At 42.0% G+C, this 24,670-nt stretch overlaps 2 protein-coding genes and 1 pseudogene across 3 annotated transcripts; 1 reads left to right on the top strand and 2 right to left on the bottom strand.

The window, feature by feature from the left end:
* Window positions 1-714: 714 nt before the first annotated feature.
* Window positions 715-9,815, bottom strand: fdft1 (farnesyl-diphosphate farnesyltransferase 1). 2 transcript variants are annotated; one of them, XM_085431807.1, is made up of 8 exons: window positions 9,635-9,815; window positions 7,849-7,946; window positions 6,663-6,846; window positions 6,444-6,572; window positions 5,544-5,735; window positions 1,773-1,949; window positions 1,321-1,473; window positions 715-1,230 (listed from the first exon to the last, which is right to left on the bottom strand). In XM_085431807.1, the coding sequence occupies exons 1-8, from the start codon at window positions 9,731-9,733 to the stop codon at window positions 1,003-1,005; spliced, it is 1,260 nt and encodes a 419-aa protein (XP_085287933.1). In that variant the 5' UTR covers window positions 9,734-9,815; the 3' UTR covers window positions 715-1,002. The 2 variants fall into 2 exon arrangements, with proteins under 2 accessions (XP_085287933.1, XP_085287932.1); XM_085431806.1 differs by lacking the exon at window positions 9,635-9,815 and having other exon boundaries at window positions 7,849-8,885.
* A 5,487-nt stretch (window positions 9,816-15,302) lies between these two features.
* On the top strand, window positions 15,303-16,339 carry LOC146691823 (uncharacterized; annotated as a pseudogene).
* A 64-nt stretch (window positions 16,340-16,403) lies between these two features.
* gata4 (GATA binding protein 4) lies at window positions 16,404-24,670 on the bottom strand. Its single transcript, XM_085431805.1, has 6 exons — window positions 23,917-24,670; window positions 19,438-19,604; window positions 19,200-19,325; window positions 18,731-18,812; window positions 18,318-18,472; window positions 16,404-18,133 (listed from the first exon to the last, which is right to left on the bottom strand). The coding sequence occupies exons 1-6, from the start codon at window positions 24,437-24,439 to the stop codon at window positions 18,008-18,010; spliced, it is 1,179 nt and encodes a 392-aa protein (XP_085287931.1). The 5' UTR covers window positions 24,440-24,670; the 3' UTR covers window positions 16,404-18,007.

Raw genomic sequence — 24,670 nt, 5'->3', positions numbered from 1 at the left:
TTGTTTAATATGTATGAACTTCTCACACACACACACACACACACACACACACTTAAACTCTGCATCAAAACATGAAATCACTCAAAATACAGGATTAATTGTTATTTATTTCTTCAAATATGTACAAATCAAAATGTCACATTACATAGCAATGTTTTTAGCTCTCCTTTGGTTCTGTACAAAGTTACTCTGTGCTAGCCTTTCAACGCACCAAAGCAGTGTTAAGGACACTTAGCTAGCAGTCTCAGTATGCCTTTTTCTTCCCTCTTTTGCTGATGCTATAAAGGACCTGAAAATACATCCATTTTCCCCTTTTCATCTGTAATAAAAACTACCCTGATATTGCACATAATTGTTTTTCCTTAATTTAAAAAAAAACATAACGATGAAACAGATTAACACACAGAAAAGGACCGAAAAGGTTCAACTGTGATTGGAAGCCGTCGAACATACAGCGGAAGCGCTGCAGAGTGCACCAATGTAACTTTTTAGTGTTTCTGCTAGAGAAACACAAGTGGAATATGGAGCTAGGTTTGATGTTTTTCTTTCTTTTCTCATATCACAAGTGGTGGTGGTGGTTGTTGGTAACCCCCCCCCCCAAAAAAAAAATCCTAGTATGTGCAGGATTAAACTGTGAACGTTTGTTTTCAATTATTCAAATACGATGAATAATTACAATTCAAACAATGTTTCAAACAAACTATTTTTAAAAAAAAACAAAAAAAAAAAAAAAACAACACCCTGAACTGTGGAAGTGTACCATTTATGGCAAATATACCCACACACACCAATGTGTGTATATAATTTATCTAGACACAGGATGGACTGCTACAGATCAAATCATTTAATGACACCAGCTTGCTAACAGAGTCATACTTTAGAGTGTCCATCATCCTGTAACAGCCACAGTGAATCTGTAAATTCCTCTAGAAACAGACCTTCAGAGGGGGCACAGGGGCTTCTTTTGTATAGAGGCTCAGGAAAGGAGGGGGTTAAATTAGTTCAAGGTCTCTGCATGTCACTGGTGCCTTGGGCCTGTGCCGCTGTAGTGCTAAGATATTGCCAGCTGAGGGCAGCGAGCACCATAGCAGCAGAAAGGTACATGGGCGACAGGTGGTGGGTCCTGGAGCGGAGGCTGGACTGCGACAGGGCGGACTTTTCACGGATTACAGCCAAGATGTGGAGCGTCTTTTCCCGAGACGGGTCGGTGGGGGACACCTTGTGTAATATCTGGAGAGAGAGAGCACATTCAGTACACCAATATGGTGGAAGCAGTAGAGAGAGACTGAGTTTAAAAATAAATAAATAAAAATAACCCACCTCCTGGCTGTACTGGGCGATAATTGTCTGCACAGCACTCATATTGGTGGCTTCCATCATGAGAGTGACTGCCTGCCCCTTTCGGATCTTCACCACTCCCTGAAACACCATGGGGTTGTTGTAGCACGTTGACAGTGTAGCTATTGCCATCACCTGGTCAAGAGAGAAATGACAACATGTGAAGTGGAAGTGTTTGATCATTTCTCATGAGTCAGTATTCATTGGTCTCTCTATTTAAGCGCAACATTTTCCATAGTTTATCAGTTACAGAAAAAGTTATTATTAAAACAAAATATTAAAATGTTTCGCAAACTTTAAATGCAAATCAAAACATGTTCCAGTAAGACCGTAGGACATGGACAGAATGGTTTGTTTTCTGAGCTTGAAAAATAAATAAAAAATGAACAGGTTTAAATGTTATGGTTTGGAGGAGATTGTGACGCAGCGCATACCTGTGGAATGGCACAGAAATTAAAGACGCTCTGGTTGCGCAGGCGGGACAGGTAGGCAATAACATCCGGGACGTGACGCAGAGCATCAGTGACCAGCAGGTTGAGACAGGACAGCGCCGACTCCAGCTTCTCAGGCTGAGCCAAATCCTCAAGACGGCCTGCAAACTGGCTCCAAGCCTGCACACAGCATGTAACAAGGATTTTATTTATCTGTACTGGCACCAGCCTTGGCTGGATTCTGTTCGTTATGTACTTCTTAGAAGCCTTGAGCAGGTAGGTGCCCCTCCCTTCCTTCCCTCCCCATCTCCAGCTGCCTCCCTCTTCCCGCTCCTCCACAACCACCCACACATGCAGGGCCTTGGAGTGGGGGTATGTCACCAGGGTGCAGAGGAGGCTACCCCCCCCCTGTCCCCTTCTGGCTGCCTCTGCCTCAATTTTATCCCACAACTTAGACATTCACATTATTCACACTCTCATTACACATACATATAGGATCTTGGGGGTGGGCACAATCACGGAGTCCAAATCACCATCAGGGTGTATACCTCACCCCTGACGTCGTTGCCCACCTCTCAATTTTAAATACACTTAGTCATTGAGGGTTAGCAGGAGGGACTATGCGCTTACCTGCTGCTCCTTGGCAGGTAGCTCCATGCCCTCCTGGGTTTTAATTGCACCTTAGAACACATATGCATCAACACTACAATGAGCGGGTGGAGGGAGGTTTGGAGTCTTCTCCCACCCCCATTCTCTGCGGCCTGCTGGAGCGGGAGGGCTAGTAGGAGGAGTTGGCCGTCCGACTGCGGTCTGGGGTGTGGGGCCTCCCTGCTGCTGCGGAGTCGGGGTGGTCTGCCTCTCCCCACCGCAGGGAAAAGGGTAACACCACCTGGGTCTGGGTGCAATTCCCCCCTCCAGGGGCAAGGGTACCTAGACCCGGTTTGTAGAGTACGCTTGGGGAGTGTGATTGTGTGTACAGCGTCTCTTTATGTCTGTCTCCACGTTGGTTGAGTGTGGAGTGAGTGCATATGAGAGCATGAGGGTGGGAATGGATGTTTGTGTCTGTGTGTGCCTGTATGTCTGTGTCTATATGTCAGGTTGGGTATCAGACGCCACCTCTCTGGGGACACCTCAGGCCCTCCAAGGTTTGGAGGCCTATCTCCACCCACCACCACTTCCCCTGCCGGTGGCGGACTCCCTCAGGTGTCGGTGTGTTGGTGGTTCTTTGTGTCTGGGGGTGGGCGTCCGGGTACACACCGGCTCACTCCTTGGCGGCCGCTTGTCGGGGCCTGGGGCTCGCTCGGGCCCCTTTGGAGGTGGGGTGCCCCCGGCCTCTCGGCCTAGGGCTCGGTCACTCAGGCGCAGCTGGGGGCCGGCGGAGCTCACGGGCGCGTCACTGCAACTCCCCCTGACTTCTGCTCCGCGGCTGCTGGGCGAGCCCTCATCTGGGACTCTCCTCAGCTCTTACTGGGACAGTGGCGCGGCTGCCCCTCTGTTGGTCTTCCATGGTCTCTTGTGTTCTGGGGGCCTCTGGATGTCTGGAGTTTTGATCTCCTCCATACCCGCTTCACACCCTGGAGGACGGGGCTGTGGCCCCCCCACACTCCCTAGCAGATCATTACATGGCGAAACCTTTGGAATGCAAGCATGCTGATCCACACAGGTATGCACACATGGGTATTCACAGACGCGGACTAAAGCTTTCTTGGCTGCTGCCTCAAAGCACACTGTGCGCTGTCTATCTTGCGTGCTGCACAATATCGTTTATTACTTAGTAAATACTGATATCTATGACTAGCTAGTTTATTGTGATGGTGCTTTGTTTTCTCTATTATTATGTTGCTCTTTGTTGTTTGCTGTCTCCTCTGTTTGTTTGTTTGTTTGTTTGTTTTTTCTCCATACAGGTGACCCAGGAGTTTTTTTTTTTTTTTTGTCTCTCTTCCCCCCCCTTCTCACCGTCTCTTCTCCCCTTTGGTTTTCTTTCTTTCTCTCCCCCTCTCTCTCTCATTCATTCCCCCTGTCCTATTTATTAAAAAAAAAAAAAAAAAAAAAAATGACAAAGGATGAACTGAAGCTCTGCCATCACGTAATGTCGCATACTGCTGTTTCTGATGTCATTTAAAAAAAAGAAAAAAAGAAGCCTTGAGCAAATTTCTTCAAATTTAGTACAAACACTTATCCCACAGACCCGAGAATAAGTTGATTAGAGATTGGAGGCCAGGGTGAAAGCATGGCCACATGACTGTCCTTTTATTGTAAAACTGCAGGCTTCCTGAGGGACATCTGAAACTCTTCTTTGGAACGTTGACCGCATTTGGTCCATTTTCTGTCAAGACAACCCAACACTACTATCATAATGTTGAGCTCCTGGCTCTGGAGAGGTCACTATCCATGGCTGATAGTGTCCTCTCTGCGTTTTTCTATGCAGGTAGGTTTTCAATCTGATGGAATTATGAATGCAGAAAAGTACCATCGATTTAGACAATTTCTCCAACACCGCTGGCTGAAGTTCAGCCCAAATCTTGGGGGCATGACTTTCATATACCGTTCACCTGCTGTAGATAATTTTTGGAGACCTGCTTCCTCTTCTGCCCTCCACTTGTCCAGTTTTAAGGACACGCTGCTAAAGATATGCCAAGTTTTCAGCTAATACCTCTTAAAGAATCACTTTGTTGGTACAAAAATACCATTTAAAAAGCTGTTAAACTCTGGCATAGACTCAACTAAATAAATGGGAACAAATGATGTGCTTTTGCAACAGGCTAGTTACCAAATGCCCAAAGATACCATTTAAAATGGGTTATTTGCCAAGTTAACCGTTATTTGCAGACATCCCACGAATTAGGTGGGTTTGTTTTGGGGTTGTTTTTTTTTTTCCTTTCTCTCCATAGGTCAGTGTTAAGTGGCTTAACAACAATAACAACAACAGTCAAGGGCTGAGGCAAAATGAGTGAAAAAGCAGCCAATGTCCAAAGACAAACTCTGAAATACCTACAGAAACCCTGGAGAACTCTTGCTTCTGACCACTTTAAAAGGAAAGAAAGTCTGGGTCCTTGGAAGCAAAATATAAAAGAATGATAGGTGCATCAAGATTTTTTTCATAGTACCACATTTTCTAGTGTCACAGTGATCTTAGCCTTTGACCGGCAACATAGATTTTCCTAGAGCCCAAGTAAAGGTTTGCACCACATTCTCAGAAATGTCAGAAAGGCCTTCTGTAGCCAACACAAACAGACGTTTGTACAACATGAAAACACTACAAATAGGACCACAGCCGTCACTAGTGTTAAGCATAAATAAATTTAAAAATTTAAAAAAAAAAAAAAAAGACATTAGACAGTATAAAGCCCCTCCTGCATAGAAACAAATGTTACAAAGCACATTTTGTATTACGAATATGGCAGGTGTCTGTGAAGGTTCTCAGTCATCCAGGTCATTGTAGTCTAAGGAGCTTGGAAAGAAAAGCGTCTGGACTTTTTTAAGTTGCTTGAAATATGGCAGATATTGCTAAGTATTTATGACTGCACCAATGAGTTCAGTAGGAAATAGCATAATTCCTGGAAAATTGCCCCATTCATGTGAACATGGTCACAGCTAGATTAGAAACCCCTGGGCTGACGTATCGAGTTGATAACCTCCTTCGTGCGACTGCTTGGCCCGATTAGGGTAAGCAAACCCAGATAAGTGAAAGATATCTTGGGTATTCTAAACTTGCTTCATAGTACCGGACCCTGGTCAGGCACACTGGTATTAGACAAGAGATTTTGTTTCTACCTCTTGTGGCCAGAAGGCACGTCCCTCTTGTGTGTCCTCTAGATAGTCTCGGATGATGTTAGTCTTTTGGAGAAACAGGCCCATGGAGTTCGCAAGTTCAGTGTCCTGCCCAACTTCAGGGTCCTCCAGCTGAGACGCAGAGAACAGCCGGGACAGGCCAATGCCGACTAAACCGGCAACATAGTGACAATACTGCACAAAAACAGAAAAACAAATCACAGTGCAGGACTTAAGAGAAACAAAATCCTGGCTTATGATTAAACATTCATATTATGTAATATTCAGAGCTGAATCATATAGCTACATGACAAGATTCTTTAGATTAAAAATCTCTTCTACAGGAGTGTCCTGGCCAAGAAAGACAGCAGTACAATCAGAGGAGTTTTATAAAACAGTAGCACGCACACGCACGCACGCACCCATAAAGCAATTAAGTACAGGCAATAAAAAAGAAATATATAAAACCTCTGTCTCAATAAATAATGAATAAATTAGTCAAAGCAAAATTGTCTACTGCCATAATTAAAGGAAACATTTAAAATCACCTTCCTTAAGTTCTGGTTGATTCTGCAGCTGATTTAAGAAGTAAGGAGCTGCAAATCTGAACGCTACTGTAGCTAATTCAATAAAATTGTAAGCTTACTATCTGCTCCTGAGCTGTACCAGTGAGTCAACAGCTAGTTTGTAGCTTACAAACCTCTGATAACAGCCATTCAGTTTTTAATCAGAGTGATGACATTTTATTCAAAATAAAAGGCTTTTATTTTGCAATGTAATAATTCTTTTGGGTCGTTACTCCAGTAATTTTAGAACTTACTCTTTATGTCCCCCCCCAACTCAAAGCAGTCATTTATGTAGTCATTATGGTGCTAGAACTACTAACAGAAGCATAACATTTACCTGGTCCCACTCCTTCATAGATCCCACTTTCTTCTCCAGGAATTCAGCCATTCCCACTCCCATACGGTGGCAGATATCCGAGATGACGTCTCTGTATTCCTGAGCGAGGTTTCTGAATTCCAGCGATATCTGGTTTTAGAGGACAAAGGTTATAGTTACCAATTAGTCACTGCCTTAATTTGCCCAAACTTGGTAAATAACCCTTGACAACCCACTGACCGTTGGGAAGTTTTCCAGGACCTGACGATCTTTCTCCTGGCTCTCCATGAAGCACCACTCATCCTGGTACAGGAAGGTGTGGAAGTCATTGAGCATGGGAACCTTCTTGTCCAGAGGAATGGTCATGTCATCCTCCACTGTGTCCAGTGCACGCAGAACCAGGTAGAAAATGCAAACTGCATGTCTGGATCATAGACACAAGGAGGATTTACACAATGATAAAGGTAGCAGGTATGTCAAGTGTCTATATGTGAAAAACTCCTGCATGGCTGCATCAAAGATATTTTTTATATTCCTATTAATACTACTCAACAATAAACTTTAAATGCAGAAAAAGAAAAGGTACATGGCAGCCTTCACCTCTGCAACCCTGAAAAGCCTGCAATGGAAACGTTAATTAACACCCATTTTATTTATGGAGAGTCTTTCAAGTACATAGAAATGTAGTTTGATATCAAAATTTTATTTAAGATTCGTGTTTAATATCTGGCTCAAAATGAAAGAATTAAACTAGGGTTCATAAAAGGAATGAATGCCTGTCAGTCTGTCTTAGATTACAGGGATATTTCATCCCAAATAATGAATTGGGAAGGTCCTGGTCCAGGTCCCTCTCACAGACCAAAGATATGCATGTTAGATTAATTTGTGATTCCTTTACCCGCCATGGTATTTTGCTTCACATGATGCTGGTAACAACATCACACAGCCAGGACAAAAAAAGTCTGTCATACAAAAACCTAACATGTACTTTTTGAATGTATATCTTTAGTTTGAGTACTTGTTTATAAAGTTTGTCATCATAACTTGCCTGATGACGCTTTGGTGCTGTACTGTGGGTCAACTGCTCTCAGCGTTTCTATTATTTTTGTAATACTCATCCTAAATGTTGCCTCGAGCATATGCCCTCCATACAACTATAGTTAAAGACTAAAACTGGCACTGAAACGAATCCCAACTAAAGTAAGACATTCTGGAAATAAACACTAAACGGAATTAATAATACTAAAAAAAAATGTCAAAAGTCGACAAAAAATAGAAACTTATGAGATAAGTTGAGGGATTTTTTTTTTTTTTTAAAGGGGGAGTGTTTCGGCCAAGACCCTTTGTTTTGCTCTAAAGAAAACAAACCGTGTGCACGCACACACGTGTCCTCACCTGGAGCCAGCTCCAGTAAAGTTTTACTCACCTCAACTCACCGTCCAGCGCCTGAATCACAGCTGCAAAGCTGCGACTGGTTTGGTTCAGGTACAGGTAGCAGGTCCGCAGACTCTCAGTCATGGACTCCTGACAGGAGAGACAGAGAAAAGCTGTTTGTCGGTAGAAGCCTGCAGGTCTGAGGGCGCTGGAGGGTCGGGCGGCCTCTTGCAGGCCCCTCTCCCCGAGCCTCCACCCGTGCAGGAGAGAGCGTGGAGCGGAGCCGCAGCCACGCGGAGCCACCGAGAGAGAGCGCTTGAACACGGACAGAGACAGCGGACACTTGCAGCAAGCTCCGGCCATACGAAAAACCGACAGCGAGAACGACTCTGCAGCTATGAAACCACACTATCCATGTTGACGCCACGCCTGTTGAGGAAGCGTGAAACATGAAGTCCATGTAGAGGACAAGAGAGGTGAACAACGCTGTGTGGACGACGCTGCGTGGAGTTAAATAAGCGCCCCGCGGATCTTTAAGCACTTTAACCTTGAACCGTGGCTGAGCGTGGCCAGTGCGCAGCGTTTGTAGATCTGCTGTTATGAGCAGGCACACTCCTCCCACCCCTGCCCCCAAAACAACGCCAGCTGAAGTTCACTTTCATAACCTACTTCCCGCATGCTAAAAATGGGGGGGGGTCCGATTTGGGGTTTTTGCTGCACTAAAGCCTTTTTTCGCTAAAGGTGAGCAGTGTTTTCTTTTTAAAGAAAGCACGCATTGGCTGCTATTTAGTTGTATCTCCATGCACGCATGCAGCTAGATAATGTTGGCTGTGCGCGATAAGCAAACAGTCAGCTGTGGGGTGTCGACTGCGACTTTGTGCAATATAAAGCCTTCATTGCAATAGAAAAACAAACCTTAGCAAGTTTGAACACCCCTCCCCCTGAAAAAAGCAGAACTCATGAAAACTGTATTTTGCTGACATCTGGTGGGAGACAGCGTGAAGGACGGGAAAATTCGTGACCTGCAAGTCTGTGATACTCCAGGAAAAAGATTTTTAAAACAAATATATGAGACGTATACTAAAACAAACGGACAACTCATTATAACCTTTATTTCTCTTTTTAATGTTTACATCGATTGTGCTCAGACATTACTGCACTTGTGTTGCTTTTGCACAACAATTTGGCTTTTAATACAATCAGATGACAGACTTGAGCTCTAACGTTTGACATCCTGTGCAGGTTTGTTCCTCGGGTGCTTTAATCCAAATCTTAAATGAAGAATATTTTTACTGTGTGTGTGTTTTGTTTAAGTAATGCTGCCAATCCGAGCACGAAGCCTCGTTGGCATGGTGCAGTCTGCAGGCTCTCCGGGTCCTGCCTCTGGGTCACATTGGCGTTAAAACAGTGGGATTATCCGTCAAACACGCGCACAGCATCTCTCCCCACCGGTGCGCCCTCCAAGCTCATTATGTAAGGTAAATCCCAAGTCAATGGTCATCTCTGCCTGTGTGAGTAGACTGTGTGAGCGCAGATCTAATTTGACAAAGTCCAATTAGCTGTCTCTGTTTTCACCCGGATCGTTTGGAGCAAAACTAAGGACCGTGTTGCTCAGTTAGGTTTGAGGTGTAAAGTGCCAGATATGGCTATGTGCTTTTTGTTTTGGTTTGTTTTTTTTCCTCTGCGCAGACTCACTGTGATGATGCTCTGAAAAGAGGAACGGCTATCTGCTTTTTAATCCGCGCAACATCCTTTCTCTGCGTGTGGCTGATGTGTTAGTATTCAAACGAATCTATAAATATGAGCTCAGACTGCGTTTTCGAGTAGATTTTACTCACATAATCCAACTTTGGCATGACGGCTCTGCATCCACCCATCTTAAATTTAAACAGGTTGAATATCTCCTCCGGGTGACCCAGCGACTTCAGGATGTCCATGTTGCTTCAGGTGTTCAGCGGTTACTCTGGCAGACTGACAAGATGTAGCCCCATCAGATATTCGTGTCTCTGAGATGCGGCAGCACCACAAACATGAGCGAGGACACGGTTTGCGGCCGGGAGCCTCGTCAGATCAACGGAGCGTCTGATTGGCTGGCGAGTCATGGGCTTAGAGGTTAACGTCCAATGAGCGGCCAGAGTGACTGGTGTGATGCCCCGCCCCGCCCTGGGCTGTCAGTGGAGCCCAGCTGCTGATTGGTCCGTTAGTTAATCAAGAAAGAAACTGTCTGCTCAATGAAATCGTGGTAATCCCGGCCAGGTCTGATACCTGTTGACTGTTTATACACAGCAGCACCTTGTATGTTATAAAAACAAAGGCACTGGTGAGTCTTTTTAACCAGGAAGGAAGTGTTGTAGCTCCAGTTAAGGTTCTCGGGTACTTCTAAAGCTGGAGATCATTCTCACAGCTGCTCATCCAATGTGCAGGTTGGTTGGGAGTTTCCATCCCTCCTGAAATCCACAATCATCTCCTTCTGTTTTCTTGACACTGATGCAGAGATTGTTATCCCATGCATCAAAGCATCAATCGCTTTACCCCCATCCTGCAGTCAGACTCATCATTGCTCGTGATGCATCCCACCACTGTGAAGTTGGAGCATACTGAAACTACTGCGAATACAAAAATTGGACAAGGAAGCTGTCCTATGATAAAAAAAAAAAATCAAAATCCGACATTGCATACGTGTTGAAAATATATTTCCCTGTCAATTAAACGACGTGCTTGTAAGGTCATTTGCTCATTTGCAGCTAAGGAAGGCCGCAAAATCCGTGATAATCTGAACCGATTCATTGCCAAGTAGATCATCAACAGTTCAATAGAGGACACCTAATGGCCAAAGTCAAAACACGGTGAGCACACAGCCAAGTGTTTCTCTGCTCCTTTTTAAATTTAATATTTTTACATTTTCCCCTCATTTATAGCCTTTGTCTACAAACTAGACATATACAATGTATGTATATAATATATATTGTTGTGCATATTTACAGCCAGCTGCCGACTGGCCTTCGGGCTAACCAAAATTTATTTTAAGCCAAAATGAAACCAAAGAGAATCATGCCCCCTCCTCCCAAAAAAATCATGTGGCTAGACGGTATTAACAGGTATTAGTCAGTGTCCACAACAACACCATCTAACCTCACTTAGCTTGTTTGTGTATGTGTGAGAAGTTGTTTCCTGATGCTTTAAAATACCCGGTTCACTCTGTAACACATGCTTATATGTTAGTGCGTCCCTCTGCATCAGTGTGAGCTGTAACTGGTGTATTCCAAGTTTTCAATGTTGCACTTGCACATTTTACATGCTTTGAAAACTAAGGCTCAGACAAGCTTGTCTGTCAGTCCCACACTTAACCTTTAACTGATTTCCTCTGTATCATTAAATGTTTATAATTATTAGGACAAAAACCTATTGCTGTTATTATTTTCAGTAATTATATTGTGCAAAGTTTCAAATAAATCCTTTACATTTGATATCTGTGTATGAACACTTTTAAAGTTTACTCTATATTAGATCTAAACCCTCCACGCTGGAAGGCCAGTTTCACTGCTAGCACCTGGCACCCTCGGAGGGGTTTTATAAATATCGGAAAATAGTTTGAAGTGATTTGACTGAAAACACTAATGCGATGCTGGACCATGCAGAGGAAGGTGAGAAATCGACACATCAGTCTGCAGTTTGGGGAACTCAATGAGCAGAAGAAAAATTAGAGGGCTGTGCGCTGTGTAGACCACAAGAGAACACACAAACATCTCAATGTTGCACTGCTCACACAAGGGCCAGAGTCTCTTTGTCTATGACAGGATAATTCAGGCGGTATGAATTAAATCCCCTACATGACCAGAATTATGTAGAAAGGTGTCAGCTGAGCTAATTGTAGACTCGACTAAATACCGACTTATCCAAAATGTACCATGTACGGAGGAGCGAAATCTCCAGGCAAGCCAAAAATGTCTGAATGTTATTACCAATATTAATCCCACCTGCCCTACCTCTGCTGTGTTCCAGAGTGTAAAGAGATGCAGCAACCGCTGATGTTCATGGTTACTTCCTCTTTGCAAAACTGGAAAACTGCTGGAGTGTGACACAAAGTAAGTAGGTTTAACACTTTCTAAGGGAGATGTCACCTGTATGGGTGAACACTGGGGCCTATATATGGACTGGAGCCATAGTTTCTCTTGCTTTCTTAAAATTTCTTAAGATGACAATCAATTCATTACATCTATTACAAGACAAGATATGCAGTCAGTGTGAGAGGAATTCAATTTAATGTGAAAAATATACAACAAGACAAACAGCTTTTGTAGCCATATTACCAAGTTACCTGTAATTTGAGTTTTTGTATGTCATACTTGCACTGTTCTTGTCTTGTTCTACTTGCATAATGTGTATGTTTAAGCTGTGGACCCTAAGCTTCACAATTTCATCTCTCTGTATACTTATATACAACTGGGATGACAATAAAGTTTCCTTTGACAGTTTGAAATGTGTCAGATCTTAAACGTTACGTCTCAAATGAAGATACACAGATTTCTTGAATGAGAACGCTGCAGTCTGGCACCTCTGGCTGTGGCAACATGCACCATATGAGTTTACTGACCTTGATGATCTAAGACAGAACCAGGAAAGGACTTTTTACTTTACTTACTCTCTTCCTCGATTTTTTTTAAGCTTTGGATTTTGCAAAAAATACTTTCTTCCATTAAACTCGGAAGCTTTAAAACTAACAAGTTGTATGAGCGGCCTGATAGCTGAGTACTAAGAGTGAAGGCCAAAATCTATCAGCAAAAAAAGAAAGAAAAAATCCCCCCAAAATTAAATGAATAATCTTGACAGGCGCTCAACATGAGCATATTTCCCCAGTCTTGGCTCATTTACACTGGCTTCCAATACGTTGTAGAATTGATTTTAAGATTTTATTGCTTGTTTTTTGAATCTCTAAATGGATTAGCTCCGTCATACCTCTATGATCTGTTAACTAAAAATACTCCTAATAGAACTCATGTCAGCTGATAAGTTGCTTCTAGTTGTCCCTAGAAGCAGGCTAAAAAACAGAGGAGACCAGGCCTTTGCGATTGCTGCATCCAAACTTTGGAACAGTCTGCCTCTTGAAATTAGGGTCTCTCCAACACTTGACATTTTTAAAACCCGTTTGAAAACACATTTTTACTCTGTAGCTTTTAATTTTGACAGAGTTTTGTTTTGTTCTTTATGTGTGTTTGATCTACTTTTTCCTTTTTTACTATGTCCAGCACTTTGGTCAACCTGTGTTGTTTTTGAAAGTGCTTATAAATAAATTAATTGATTGACTGATTGATTGAATATTTTAAAAAATGTCTTCTGAAACACAGTTAGAAAAGCACCACACATAAAAGAGCACATATGCAAATTAGTTCTAAAAAAAATCAAGTTGCCAAGACAAGTTGCCTCTACTCGCTTACCTCCGTCAACTGAAACCACAGGAAGGAAAACACCTAGAAGACAGATTAAAAATACAAATACAAAATATGTCAGCGTTGTTTAAAATTACACAGTGAAAAGCACCACACAGCTGTTTTAACTGAAATATATCATAGATGGGAGCAGACTTCATAAATAACTCTGTCCTTTTATGAGGAAAGACTCCTGAGGGCTGATGTTTAATAAAAGAAGCAGCTCTTCAGCAATGTTTAGGTCATAGCCACAAAGGCCTGAGTATTACTGGAAGGAGGAGCTACGTACTGACAAATGACAGCCTGGCTGAAAAAATGTAGTGCAACAGATCAGGTTATGAGGCTTTTTCTGTCTGGAGATCCTAAATTAAGACAGAGCCTGGCAAAGAAGGGTTATAAGTTTGGCTGAGGTGAGAAGACTGGATGGATTTTCCAATGTGAAATAGTTTCCAGGTGTTGTAACAAGACGATCACAAATTGTTGTGTGTATTTGTTTTGTTTTAGGCAATAGTGAACCAAATGTAGTCACACAAGTAGTTCAATAATATGTTACCTGCGGGAAATGAAGAGTTATTGAGTCAAGTAGTGTCTGTTTAGTTAACTACTAAATCTATATATAAAAAAGAAGAAATGTGACCACATAATACAGGTCGGTTCATCCAACAATATCAGCTATAGCTGGTACAGTTTGATAAAAACGTATCCAGTGTGTTATCCTGCTGCAAGCAGCCATCACAAGATCAGTACACTGTGGGCTTAAAGGGATGGTAATGGTCAACAACAAAATTCAGGCAGTCTGTGGCTTTTAAATGTTGCTAAATTGGTACAAAGGGGCCCAAACTGTGTCAGTAAAATATTTGCCCGCACCATCAGCACCACCCTGAACCATTGATACAAGGTGCGAGTGATCCATGCGTCCGTGTAGTCCGGAATTCTTATCCTACTATCTGAATGTTGCAGCAGAAACGGAGAGTCCGCAAACCAGGCAACATGTTTCAAATCTTCTGTTGTGCAGTTTCGGTGAGCAGGTGTGAAATGTGGACTCGGTTTCTTGTTCTTAGCTGACAGGAGTGGAACCTGGTGTGGTCTTCTGCTGCTGATGAAGCCCATCTGTTTCAAGGTGCTGTGCATTCAAGGATGCACTTCTGCATATGCTGGTTGTAGCAATCACTTATATGATTTACTGTTGCCTTCCTATCAACTCAGCGCAGTCTGGCTGTTCTCCTCTGACCTCTGACATCAACAAGACTTTTTCACACAACTATTTTCTCTTTTTCTGACTGTTCACTGTAAACATTGGAGATTTTTGTGTGGGAAAATCCCAGCAGCAGTTTCTGAAATATTCGGCTGAGCTCTTTTGGCATCAACAACCATCTCATGTCCCTGAACCAGGTCACTTAAATCACTTTTCTTTGCCATTCACACAGCAAGTGTCCAACAAGTTTTAGCTCTTCATCAGTACCAGACACAGTTCCCATAAAACTACAGATGTCCTTAAAAGAACCGAGGTTTAACATCGTCATTGTCCGGCTCCATCCATCCATCCATTCGCTTCCGCTTATCCTTTTCAGGGTCGCGGGGGTCGCTGGAGCCTATCCCAGCTGTCATAGGGCGAGAGGCGGGGTACACCCTGGACAGGTCGCCAGTCTGTCGCAGGGCTAACACACAGGGACAGACAACCATTCGCACTCACATTCATTCGCACATTCACACCTAGTGACAATTTGGATTATCCAATTAACCTATTCTCACAAGCTGCATGTCTTTGGACGGTGGGAGGAAGCCGGAGTACCCGGAGGGAACCCACGCAAACACGGGGAGAACATGCAAACTCCACACAGAAAGACCCCGGCCTGATGGTGGAATTGAACTCAGGACCTTCTTGCTGTGCGGCAACAGTACTAACCACCGTGCCACCGTGCTCATTGTCCGGCTTTTGTGTGAAATTCATTAATAATGGATATATTTGCATCACAGGACAAGCTGTGGTCACCCCTGGACACGTGAAGCCTGTGCAACTAGAAGGACCAATCTCCTCTTGGAGCTGACATCATCCTGGGCTAACGCACAGCAATCTGGGATGAAAGTTTTGGAGTATCTAAAATTTAATCAAGCCACAAATCATTTTTTCCTCAATGACTCAGTGAACAGTAATTTTTTAGTTTCACCACGACATCACTGATGAATGCTGTGAAGACGACAAACAGCATTCTTGGGCAGTGATTGAAAGACAGGAGGAGATTATCATGTACGGGCCTTATTATCCTAACTATAGAGAACATAGTGAGGACCTCGTTATCAGCCAAACCCAGGAACTTCTGGAGTCAGAGAGTTTCTCTGAAGACATAAAGGGCTACATCTTCACTGTGAACAGCCCAAGTTTGGCAAGATATGCCAACCCGTGCATGCTGAACTTGGTTCATAAGGCTCTGGAGAGGTGGAATGCACTTGGAGTGAAGACTCATATTGGCCATATGAAGTGCTTGGGCTTTAGAGGAACCAGAGAAAATCTGTTTCAGGGTGTTAACTACAAACAGGTGGAGTGCCTAAATCAAACTGTGGACTATGAGAGTTATGTTAAAGCAGCTGAAATGAGCACCGATCTTAATCTTTTGTGTGAAACTGTGTTTTCTCTTCTTAAGCGCTTGCTGGGGCCTCAACAAGAAAACATCCACTTTGCAGCCACCATGCAGAAGCAGGACAGGAAGACTTATTTTAAAAGCATGCGTTCTATATTTGAAAGCAAACCAGCGCATGAGAAGAAAAAAAATCCTGACGCAGAGGGTGAAGGCACTGATCGACTCTGCAGAAGTTCTGCTTTCGATGAGTACCGAAAGTCTCCAGGAATATTTAGAAAGAGGGCGTGTTTTTGCACTTGGTTACACATTTAGCTCACAAGCGTGTGATGCTGGCCTCGAGGATATAATGAGACTTGCGTTTCAGCAGTGTTGGAGGGACTTGGTACAGGACAAGTGTGCAGAGGTCATCAGAGAAAAGTTGACTGAGGACTTTAACCACTGTGCCCTTCAGCTTTTTACCAAAAACACCGTGAACATCACAGAGCAATTTTTACAAATTGGGAAATTAAGAGGACTCAAAGGCTCCACGTGCTTTTGAGAAGAAGATGAAGTTATTGTAAGACACTGTCATTAGAAACAGAATGAATTCCACCACCTTTGCATACTGTTTGCATTATGTCAAAATGCTGTGTCTTTATTAGTGTCTTTGTCTACAATATGTCACAGATCATAATGGAGTGGAGTTTTTACATAGAAGCAGTAGCAATATCCTACATTTACAATGGTTGCCTCCATGCTTTTAGAAAGCAAATTGAAGTAATGCTAACATACTGTACAGTTAATCCTTTATACAGCTTATTGGTCAGTCCTTATATAGTAGATGGTAATCCGATGATGACGGTGATGATAATGATGTGGTTTGGCGCTAAACCTTTTAATTAAAGTCCAGTGGTTGCATGCCTGTGCATCTGTCAGCAGGGGGAGCTATGTGGCCTCCACATCACAATCATCACGTGCACTCTTCCTGCGCAGGTAGTTTATCATGTGTTGTAAGAGATGCCAATACTGACGTGTATTTTTCATACTTTGAATGGAAGAAAGTGATAAGGAGCTGTTATTATTGCACTGAGTAGTAGATCGTGTAGCGATCGGATAACTGGCACTGGGGAGTGGTGGATCCCATAAAGTAAGTTTAGGGGGGAATAGTCATTCAAAGGTTAGATGGGCTAATTACACAGTTGCCTTTTAACTGCAGATTCTTGTCAGCAGAAATACCGATCTGCCAATGACAAAACATACTGTTGTGCAGGATGGCCCACTGCCGTGGATCCCTGGGACACTCTATATAACCTGTTTTATATTTGCTTTACCTTCTATTGCAGTTTGAAAAGAGTATAACAGATCGCTCATTGTTTCAGTTTGCTGAATTTAACCTGCATAGAAACACTTAATAGTTTGCGTCTGCTGCAATCTTATTACATTACAACTGAACTACAAAAAAGTACTCGTTTAATTAAACCTGCAAACCCTAAAAGGCACTGTACTTTCCCCTAAACAGTGTGCCAGTTTCTTTGGATGAATCCAAGGGAAGATTTTATCCCACACAGTTAAAAAAAAAAAAAATCAAAGCTTTAAGCACCATGAAGAAAAATGTGTGGAAAGTCTATTGTTGAATTGCCTTGATACAACCAGTGGAAAGTGATCAACTCTACTATATTTCTGGTTCTTTTATATACATGTATCTGAGCTGGCCTTTAAATACACTTTCTGTAAACCTGGTGGTGCAACTTTTTACATTAAGTTTAAAAATTGTGATTTTCTTTTTAAACATTTTTTGTGTATTTTAATGTTTTTCCTTTTTGGCAAAATATCCACAATCATATGCAAAAAAAAAAAAAAAGTTAATTTAAAAAAAATGACTATACCGTAACTATTATTGTCATGTATTATGTTACAGTATTTATCAGTTGAGGAGGGTGACGAAAAGTTTTCTGTCGTGTTACTGAGTGAATCTAGTCACTGCTCTTCTTTCAGATTTCTATAACAAAGTCCATTCAAGTCCTTGTTTGCTCTGAGTTCACACACAGTGTGTGCAGCACTGTAAGGCCTCGTTTCTTCTGTAGTAGCTCCCAGATTTCTGTTCCTGCACTGACAACGCTGCACAGCGTGCAGGAAACAGATGGTCTGAACCCAGAGTCTGTCAGGAGACTTTAATAGGTATTCTGTGGTTAGGTAGGTTTTTGAGATGTTGGGTTGTAGGTTTTTTCTAAGCCAGGATTAGGCTGTTCCAGGGTTCAGCTTTGGAGCCAGAGGACCCGTTGTGCCCCCCAGGGGACATCTTCAGGGGAATGGGGCCTCCTTGAGTTGCCATGTAGGCTGGCAAAGCAGAAATCTGGAGAGATAATGGAGAAGGTGATGAGAAGTGGAATTTTTGCCATCTTTCTGTTCACTTCCCACTACCTCTGAGTGACACGTGGTTAGGGAGGCATTGATTTTTACACTAATGTCTACCAAAAATCTGAGTTTATCGTAAATTTCTTAATGTCCTTCGAGATTTCGCCATTGAGGTGTCTCACCTGTGCATGTGAGCTGTGATGTGTGTACAAGCTGTGATTTTCTGGCTCCGTCTTTATCTGGCGAGTCTCCTCTGCAGTGGTGGTAGTGGTGGAGGTGGTGGAGGCGCGGGGAGTGCTGCTGGGTGTAATCGGAGCCCCCTCATTGCCTGGTGTCCCTGCAGGGTACAGCACAGGTGAGGTTACAGGTGTTGTACACATGTGATCCATCCTTGATACGTAAACCTGTATCACATTTGCACTGATAAATCTAAAAACGTTTATTTCTTCGGTTTGAAAGTACAAAGGACAACAGGTGACAGCAGAAAATTATCACTCTAATGTAGAACACAGGGGAGAAACGACATTTACGGCTCTGCTCCTGCTTGCTCTTAAATAGAAACACAAATATAATCAAGTGTGTTTTTGAAGCCCACCAGTTTGGGATTTATTGAGGTTCTTAGGTTTGCGTTTGCGGGTCTGGATCCCCTCTTTCTTCATAGCCAAAGGTCGAGGGACCTGTCGAGACACAAAGACAAAGAAAGAACCTTAAAGAAAACGCAGGTTGTATTAATATACATTAAACAATCAAAAAGGCTGGAAAACAGTTTTTAAGGAAAAGTTGATCACTGACTTGATGCAGTTTCTTAATGTCTTTTCATTTAGATGTTCTGCATTAATTTTTATTTTGCAAACCATCATATGTGCAAGTTTAAGACAAAGTTAGAGAGGCAAGGCTGAGATGGTTTGGACATGTGTAGAGGAGGGATAGTGGAGCTGCCAGGAAGACCACGGAAGAAGTGTGACAGAAGAAGATACAGGGATAGGTTGAGATGGATGCGACCCCTAAAGGGAGCACCCGAAAGAAGAAGAGTGCAAGAGTTCTCCCATTGTTCTCTCTCTTACCCCATGGAGTTTCATGTAGAGCCCACAGGCGTTGCAGACCGGCTCTCCCTCTGCGTTTCGTCGCCACAGGGTGGTGGTGGTGGTGTGACAGTTGGTGCAGGACAGGCCCACCCTCCTCGAGGCAGACTGCCACAGATAAAACATGTCGGTCGTCAGTGGAGTGACATTTAGCAAAGAGATGAAAGCATCTGTTTTACAGGACTTGCTAAAGGAGAAGATGAAATCGTGGGTGACCAACCAGCCGTCTCTGGGGTTTGATAAGAGGTCTGTTGATGCCGTTCATCTTATGGTACAGCCCGCAGGCGTTACACAGGTAGTGACCGGTACCGTCTCGCCTCCAGAGGGGGGTTGACATCGCTCCGCAGTTCACGCACTCTCGGCCCTCAGCGAAGTCATCAAACAAATCTGATAAGAGATGACAAATATAAGCCAAAAAGTTCTTTTTCTTGAGATGGGGCCACTGGTCATTTCTAACCTTTTGTAAGTAAAATACAAAATATGATCTGAAGTAACACTCAAATATTACTGGAACAGTTATGCTACAATACTTCTTAGAGAAATTAACCTCCAGCCGCTCTGATACCGCAAATATAAATCCATTGCTTTCCTTTTTTTTTTTTTTTTTTTTTTTTTTTTTTGGCTGATAAAAAAAAAAATAATAATAATAATCCATTGCTTTCCTGTACATTCAGACCCTGACAGTGATCAAGCAGTACAGTGGCATTCATGCACCAGCAGGAGGTGCAGGCTGGATCCACTCAGGGGCCCACACAACCGCAACCTGGAGTCCTTCCTTAGCTCGCAACCCCCCGACCCCCACCCCCATGAGATAAAGGGTGGCTGGAAATAAAGATGGAATAGAGCTCAGTCCTACTGAAATGTCTATCATACCTCTTTCTCTTTTTCTTTTTCACTTAGCGGGACATCTGATAAATGTGATAAATGTAATCTTCACTCTCTCATCTGGCACATAACAAAGTGTCTCCCAAGAACCTCTTAACTATTTGGGATAGGAGACATCAATCTTTGGAATAGAGGTGAGAACACTACTAGTCCTTCTTCATATTTCAGCAATGCCACCACCAGCACGAGCTGTAATCTAAAATACGTGTCAGGTCTGAGAGCACCTTGATAAACAGCAGAAAACAGCAACGTATTAACTGTGGACGTCCCGTTCAAATCCTAATGTGTTTTAATCACACACACTTCGCTGTGCATAATTGCTCTTCTTCAGATAGCGTAAATCTGGCCCACATGTGTTCCTCCCTCGCCGCGCTGTGCAAGCGGACAGGCAGTTGCACACATGCAGGCCTCCTCAAGGCTGAGAGCCAAACAGACACGACAGGGCGAGCTAACCTTGAGCGAGGCAGCAATTGTAGCCAACACAACGCAGCAACATGAGACAATACACAAAAGAAATATCTAAATGGAAGTTTTCATGCCCACTGTTTATATGTCAGCGTTTATCATAGTGCGGTTAAAAAACCCAGACACAAATGCTTTAGGAGGCCAGGAGTGGAAATAGAAATACAGAGTGTACATGGTGTCAGCTGTTACAAGGAAAAGGCTAAAGTCAGCAAGATAATGATTGTATCTGTAAACTTATTTTTAACATTAAAAGATTTAACTTTAATAGAATGAGTATTTTCTGAGTATTTTCTTGGGATTTTACACTTTTGCATTTTGGGAAACATAACCAGATTAATTAATCAGATTATCATTTAAGTCATAAATCTTTCTGAAATTTCAATGAAACTTCAATTAAGAAAAGTGATTTAACTCAACATGCTGGCCAACACAGCGTGATTAGCTACTATAAGAAACAATAATAATTATAATAATGTACTGCTGTAAATTAACAGTTCAATTTTCAGCAATGGCAAAATTTTAGGGTACATACTGTACTAAGTATTCCACTCAAGTTTTCTGATTTAAATTCTGATTTTAAAGTTTTTTTAAAAAGATTTTTTTTTAATGTAAAAAAGGGGGGCCAGCATGCGAAATAGGACACATTGTTACACATTATCCAACAACAATAATAATTTCCCAAATAATTTCCCCCAGGGATCAATAAAGTATTCTGATTCTGATTCTGATTCTGATTCTGATTCTGAACACTGTTTAATTGGCCCCATGAGTGAAAGAATGAAAAGACTAAACATGCCTGAATGCATAATAATAAAATATTTGTATTAAAATATCACCTCTTTCAGGGTTTATTTTTGATACCTTATTTAAGCCTTCAATTTGTTCTTTTTTTTACCTTGCTGTTCTTGCTTTACCTAGTAAAATACATTTTATTATATTAATATTTTATTAACGCATATTAATTATTACAATTTAACCTGATTTTAGGGGTACTTTGTTAGATTTTACTTTAATAGAATTTTTGTATTTTTTTCCATGTTGTTCATACAAATTCCACCTAAACTGCTTTCATGACTTCCAGGAATTTATCAGAGTCATAACATAGATATTAGAATCTGAAATATCGATGAATTATGCTGTCCTTTAGTTGAAAAGTTATCCCCCCCCCCCCCTCAATCTAATTAAACTTGAGCAAAGGATTGTTCAATTTAAGCATAAATACATCCATGCATTGTATCCCACACTTAATAAATGCCAATATTGTTGTTTTCTACAATCAATATATTTATGGTTTGCAATTTTAACACGACCATGATAGCTTTGCTCAAAAGACAAAACTAAAGTGAATTTAGTTGTTCCATTTGAAGATCAAAACTGATTTTAGTTTAGTGCCCTCACATCCATTCAAGCTAAATGTCACTGAGCATTTCTGTGCGTTGATTAATGAATGAATTCTGATTAGATTTTATTTCCTCTTTTCCATCTTTACGGAACAAATGAGGGAGTTTCCCTTTCCCCAGAACAATGTGCTTTCGGCACCCGGCTGAAAGCCTCTTAATTAAACACAGAGACTTGATTGAATTTATTGAGATTGCACAACAGTGAGGTGTTACTGTTACGCTTGTAAACCAAATCAGAGTGAACACAGGGGTCTTTGTGACGAGTGTGATTGTAATAAGATGAAGAGCTCCGTTTGGATCAATGCTGTTATCTCTCTTTTTTAGAGATAATTTGAGAGATGCTTTTTTTTTCTCCATGAAACTGTTGAGGGTCGGGGGGTGGGGAGGGGGGATGTGGCAGATGGAAACTGTACATGATATTTAGAAATGAGGAAGTAATGAGCTGTTAATCAGCTGTGAATAATAACTGATGTGGTGAAGAATGAACGATAACGACTGGTTACTTCTGAGGATACTGAACTGGAAAAGTGGCCAGTTGTGCACGTTTGAATTAAAAGATGTTGCCCACCATCGTTCTGCATAAGTTCAGAAACTTTAGATGTAGGGGGGGAAGACAGTTTAAACAAACACAGTGCTTATTGGTGATGCAGACTATGCAAAACGTGAGCCACACAAAATCTGACAGCCTAAGCAAAATGAATGTGTTGTGAAATCTCCGTCATCCATGGTTCAGAGTACACTGCAGGCTGCAGCTACAGGCCAAAATCACATCCAGTACATAAAGGTCAGATATTAGATTAATCTGTTCACCTTAAAGTGACTTCTAACATGTCTTTTTAAATAATAATTAAATTATATATATATGTATGTATATATATATATATATATATATATATATATATATATATATATATATATATAGATAGATATATATATATATATATATATATATATATATATAAGAATCGTGAAAGACTTCTTTAATAAATGATTGATGATATGTGACGCATGGATGAGATTCCCAGCAAGTAAAATCTGTCCTGATCCAAAAGGCCACAGTCAAACACAGCTCATAAACCGCAAATGGTGTTATCAACTCCACTTGTGTTAAATACTAATTTCAATCTTACCAATAATATTGCTCAGATTCATTCATAACTAATAGATAGCATGTTTCCTGTATGTTGTTTACGTTTAACTATTGTAAGTCTAACTTTGGGTGTTTGGATTGAGCCTGATGAGTGTTCATATATATATATATATATATGTGTGTGTGTGTGTGTGTGTGTATAGATAGATAGATAGATAGATAGATACATACATACATACATACATACATACATACATACATACATACATATATAGTTAGGTATAGATATATATAGGGATTTAGAGATGTGTGCCACACATTTAAAACGGCTTATAAAACGTATTATTAATTTTGTTGAATTATTATAGATATAAAACTGTGTGGATTTGCACTCAAATGCATCTCAATTTAGGTTGTGTGAAAATGTTCATTTGTGATCAGCATAAATGTAAAAACGTGAACTTTTAGAAGATTTTCCCGAAGTCTATATAATTTTATATCTTTATAAACTATCAGAAATTGTACGTTAAATGTGTAAATATGAGTAAAAACATATATTCTTGTTCATGGTGTTAATGTTTTAAAATTCAGTTACCCTTTCTTTAAAATCACAATCTGCCTCTTTACAACCGCGTAAAAGTAACAAAATGGAGCCAAAATTGATATTGACCATTAATAATTAATGCACGTTTTTATATTTTTTAGTTTCGCCGATTAACTCTTATTAATTCCAACTTTTAATCTCTAAATTAAAAAAATAATTGTGTTCTCCCTTTTGTAATCCATTTCATTTGTGCGTTTTTCCTTCTTAAAATACTGAAACACTGTATTTGTGTAAAGGTGTATTTTATTTCCTCACCTATGTTGGGGTGTCTTGTTGTCCCAGGAGGAGCGCCAGTTTGGAGACCGTGGAGAACCGGACTGTCAAAGGGGGACGCCGGCCACGTTCCGCCCACGTTAGGGCTCATGTAGGCCGAATAAGGGCTGTGATACGACCCGCTCAGACCGCGAGCGCTGTAGTGATCCCTACCGTTAGCGGAGATGTTCAGCGGACTTGTGTAAGAAACTGCCGTCTCCCGGGCCGTGGCCACCCCGGAGGACAGAGGCGGGCTGGTGGAGAAAGTGAAGCGCGGAGACACCGGGGAGTGGTTGTATGAGGGCACCGAGTCTGCCCCCGGCTGTGCCCACGCAGAGTGGCTCGACGCCGGGCTGCTCTGCTGCGACGCACCGGGCGCCTGAAGGTAAGGAAGCGCAGGAATCATGGGTGTGACGACCCGGGTGGTGGGGACATAAACCGGAGAGGTGCCCGCCGAGCCGTTATGAAGAAATCCGGCCTCGTATGAAGAGGGTCCGTGGTTGCTTGTCATTATGCCCTGGTACATATCCTCACCTTGAAGCTGGACATCCGCGTCGGTAGAAGGTATGAAGGCTGTGTGGATGCGGTTACGCACGGAACTACTGCGTGTTACCGCAAAACATCTGGTTTAAAGCAGCTCGCGAAGCTGGCTTAAGTCAGGCTACTTGTTCAGATCTGATCAAGTCAAGCAAAACAGCGCAACACTCAGAGAAGTGAAAATAAACGCATTAGTGAACACACAAGAGAGGAGGAGGAG

This window comes from Copadichromis virginalis, linkage group LG15 (genome assembly GCF_057382275.1).
Source record: "Copadichromis virginalis isolate Kocher_CV1m ecotype Utaka linkage group LG15, C_Virginalis_male_GT1.1, whole genome shotgun sequence".
Classification (NCBI taxonomy): Eukaryota; Metazoa; Chordata; class Actinopteri; order Cichliformes; family Cichlidae; genus Copadichromis; species Copadichromis virginalis.
The sequence above is the reverse complement of the archived record's forward strand: the minus strand, read 5'-3'. Positions and strand labels throughout refer to the sequence as shown.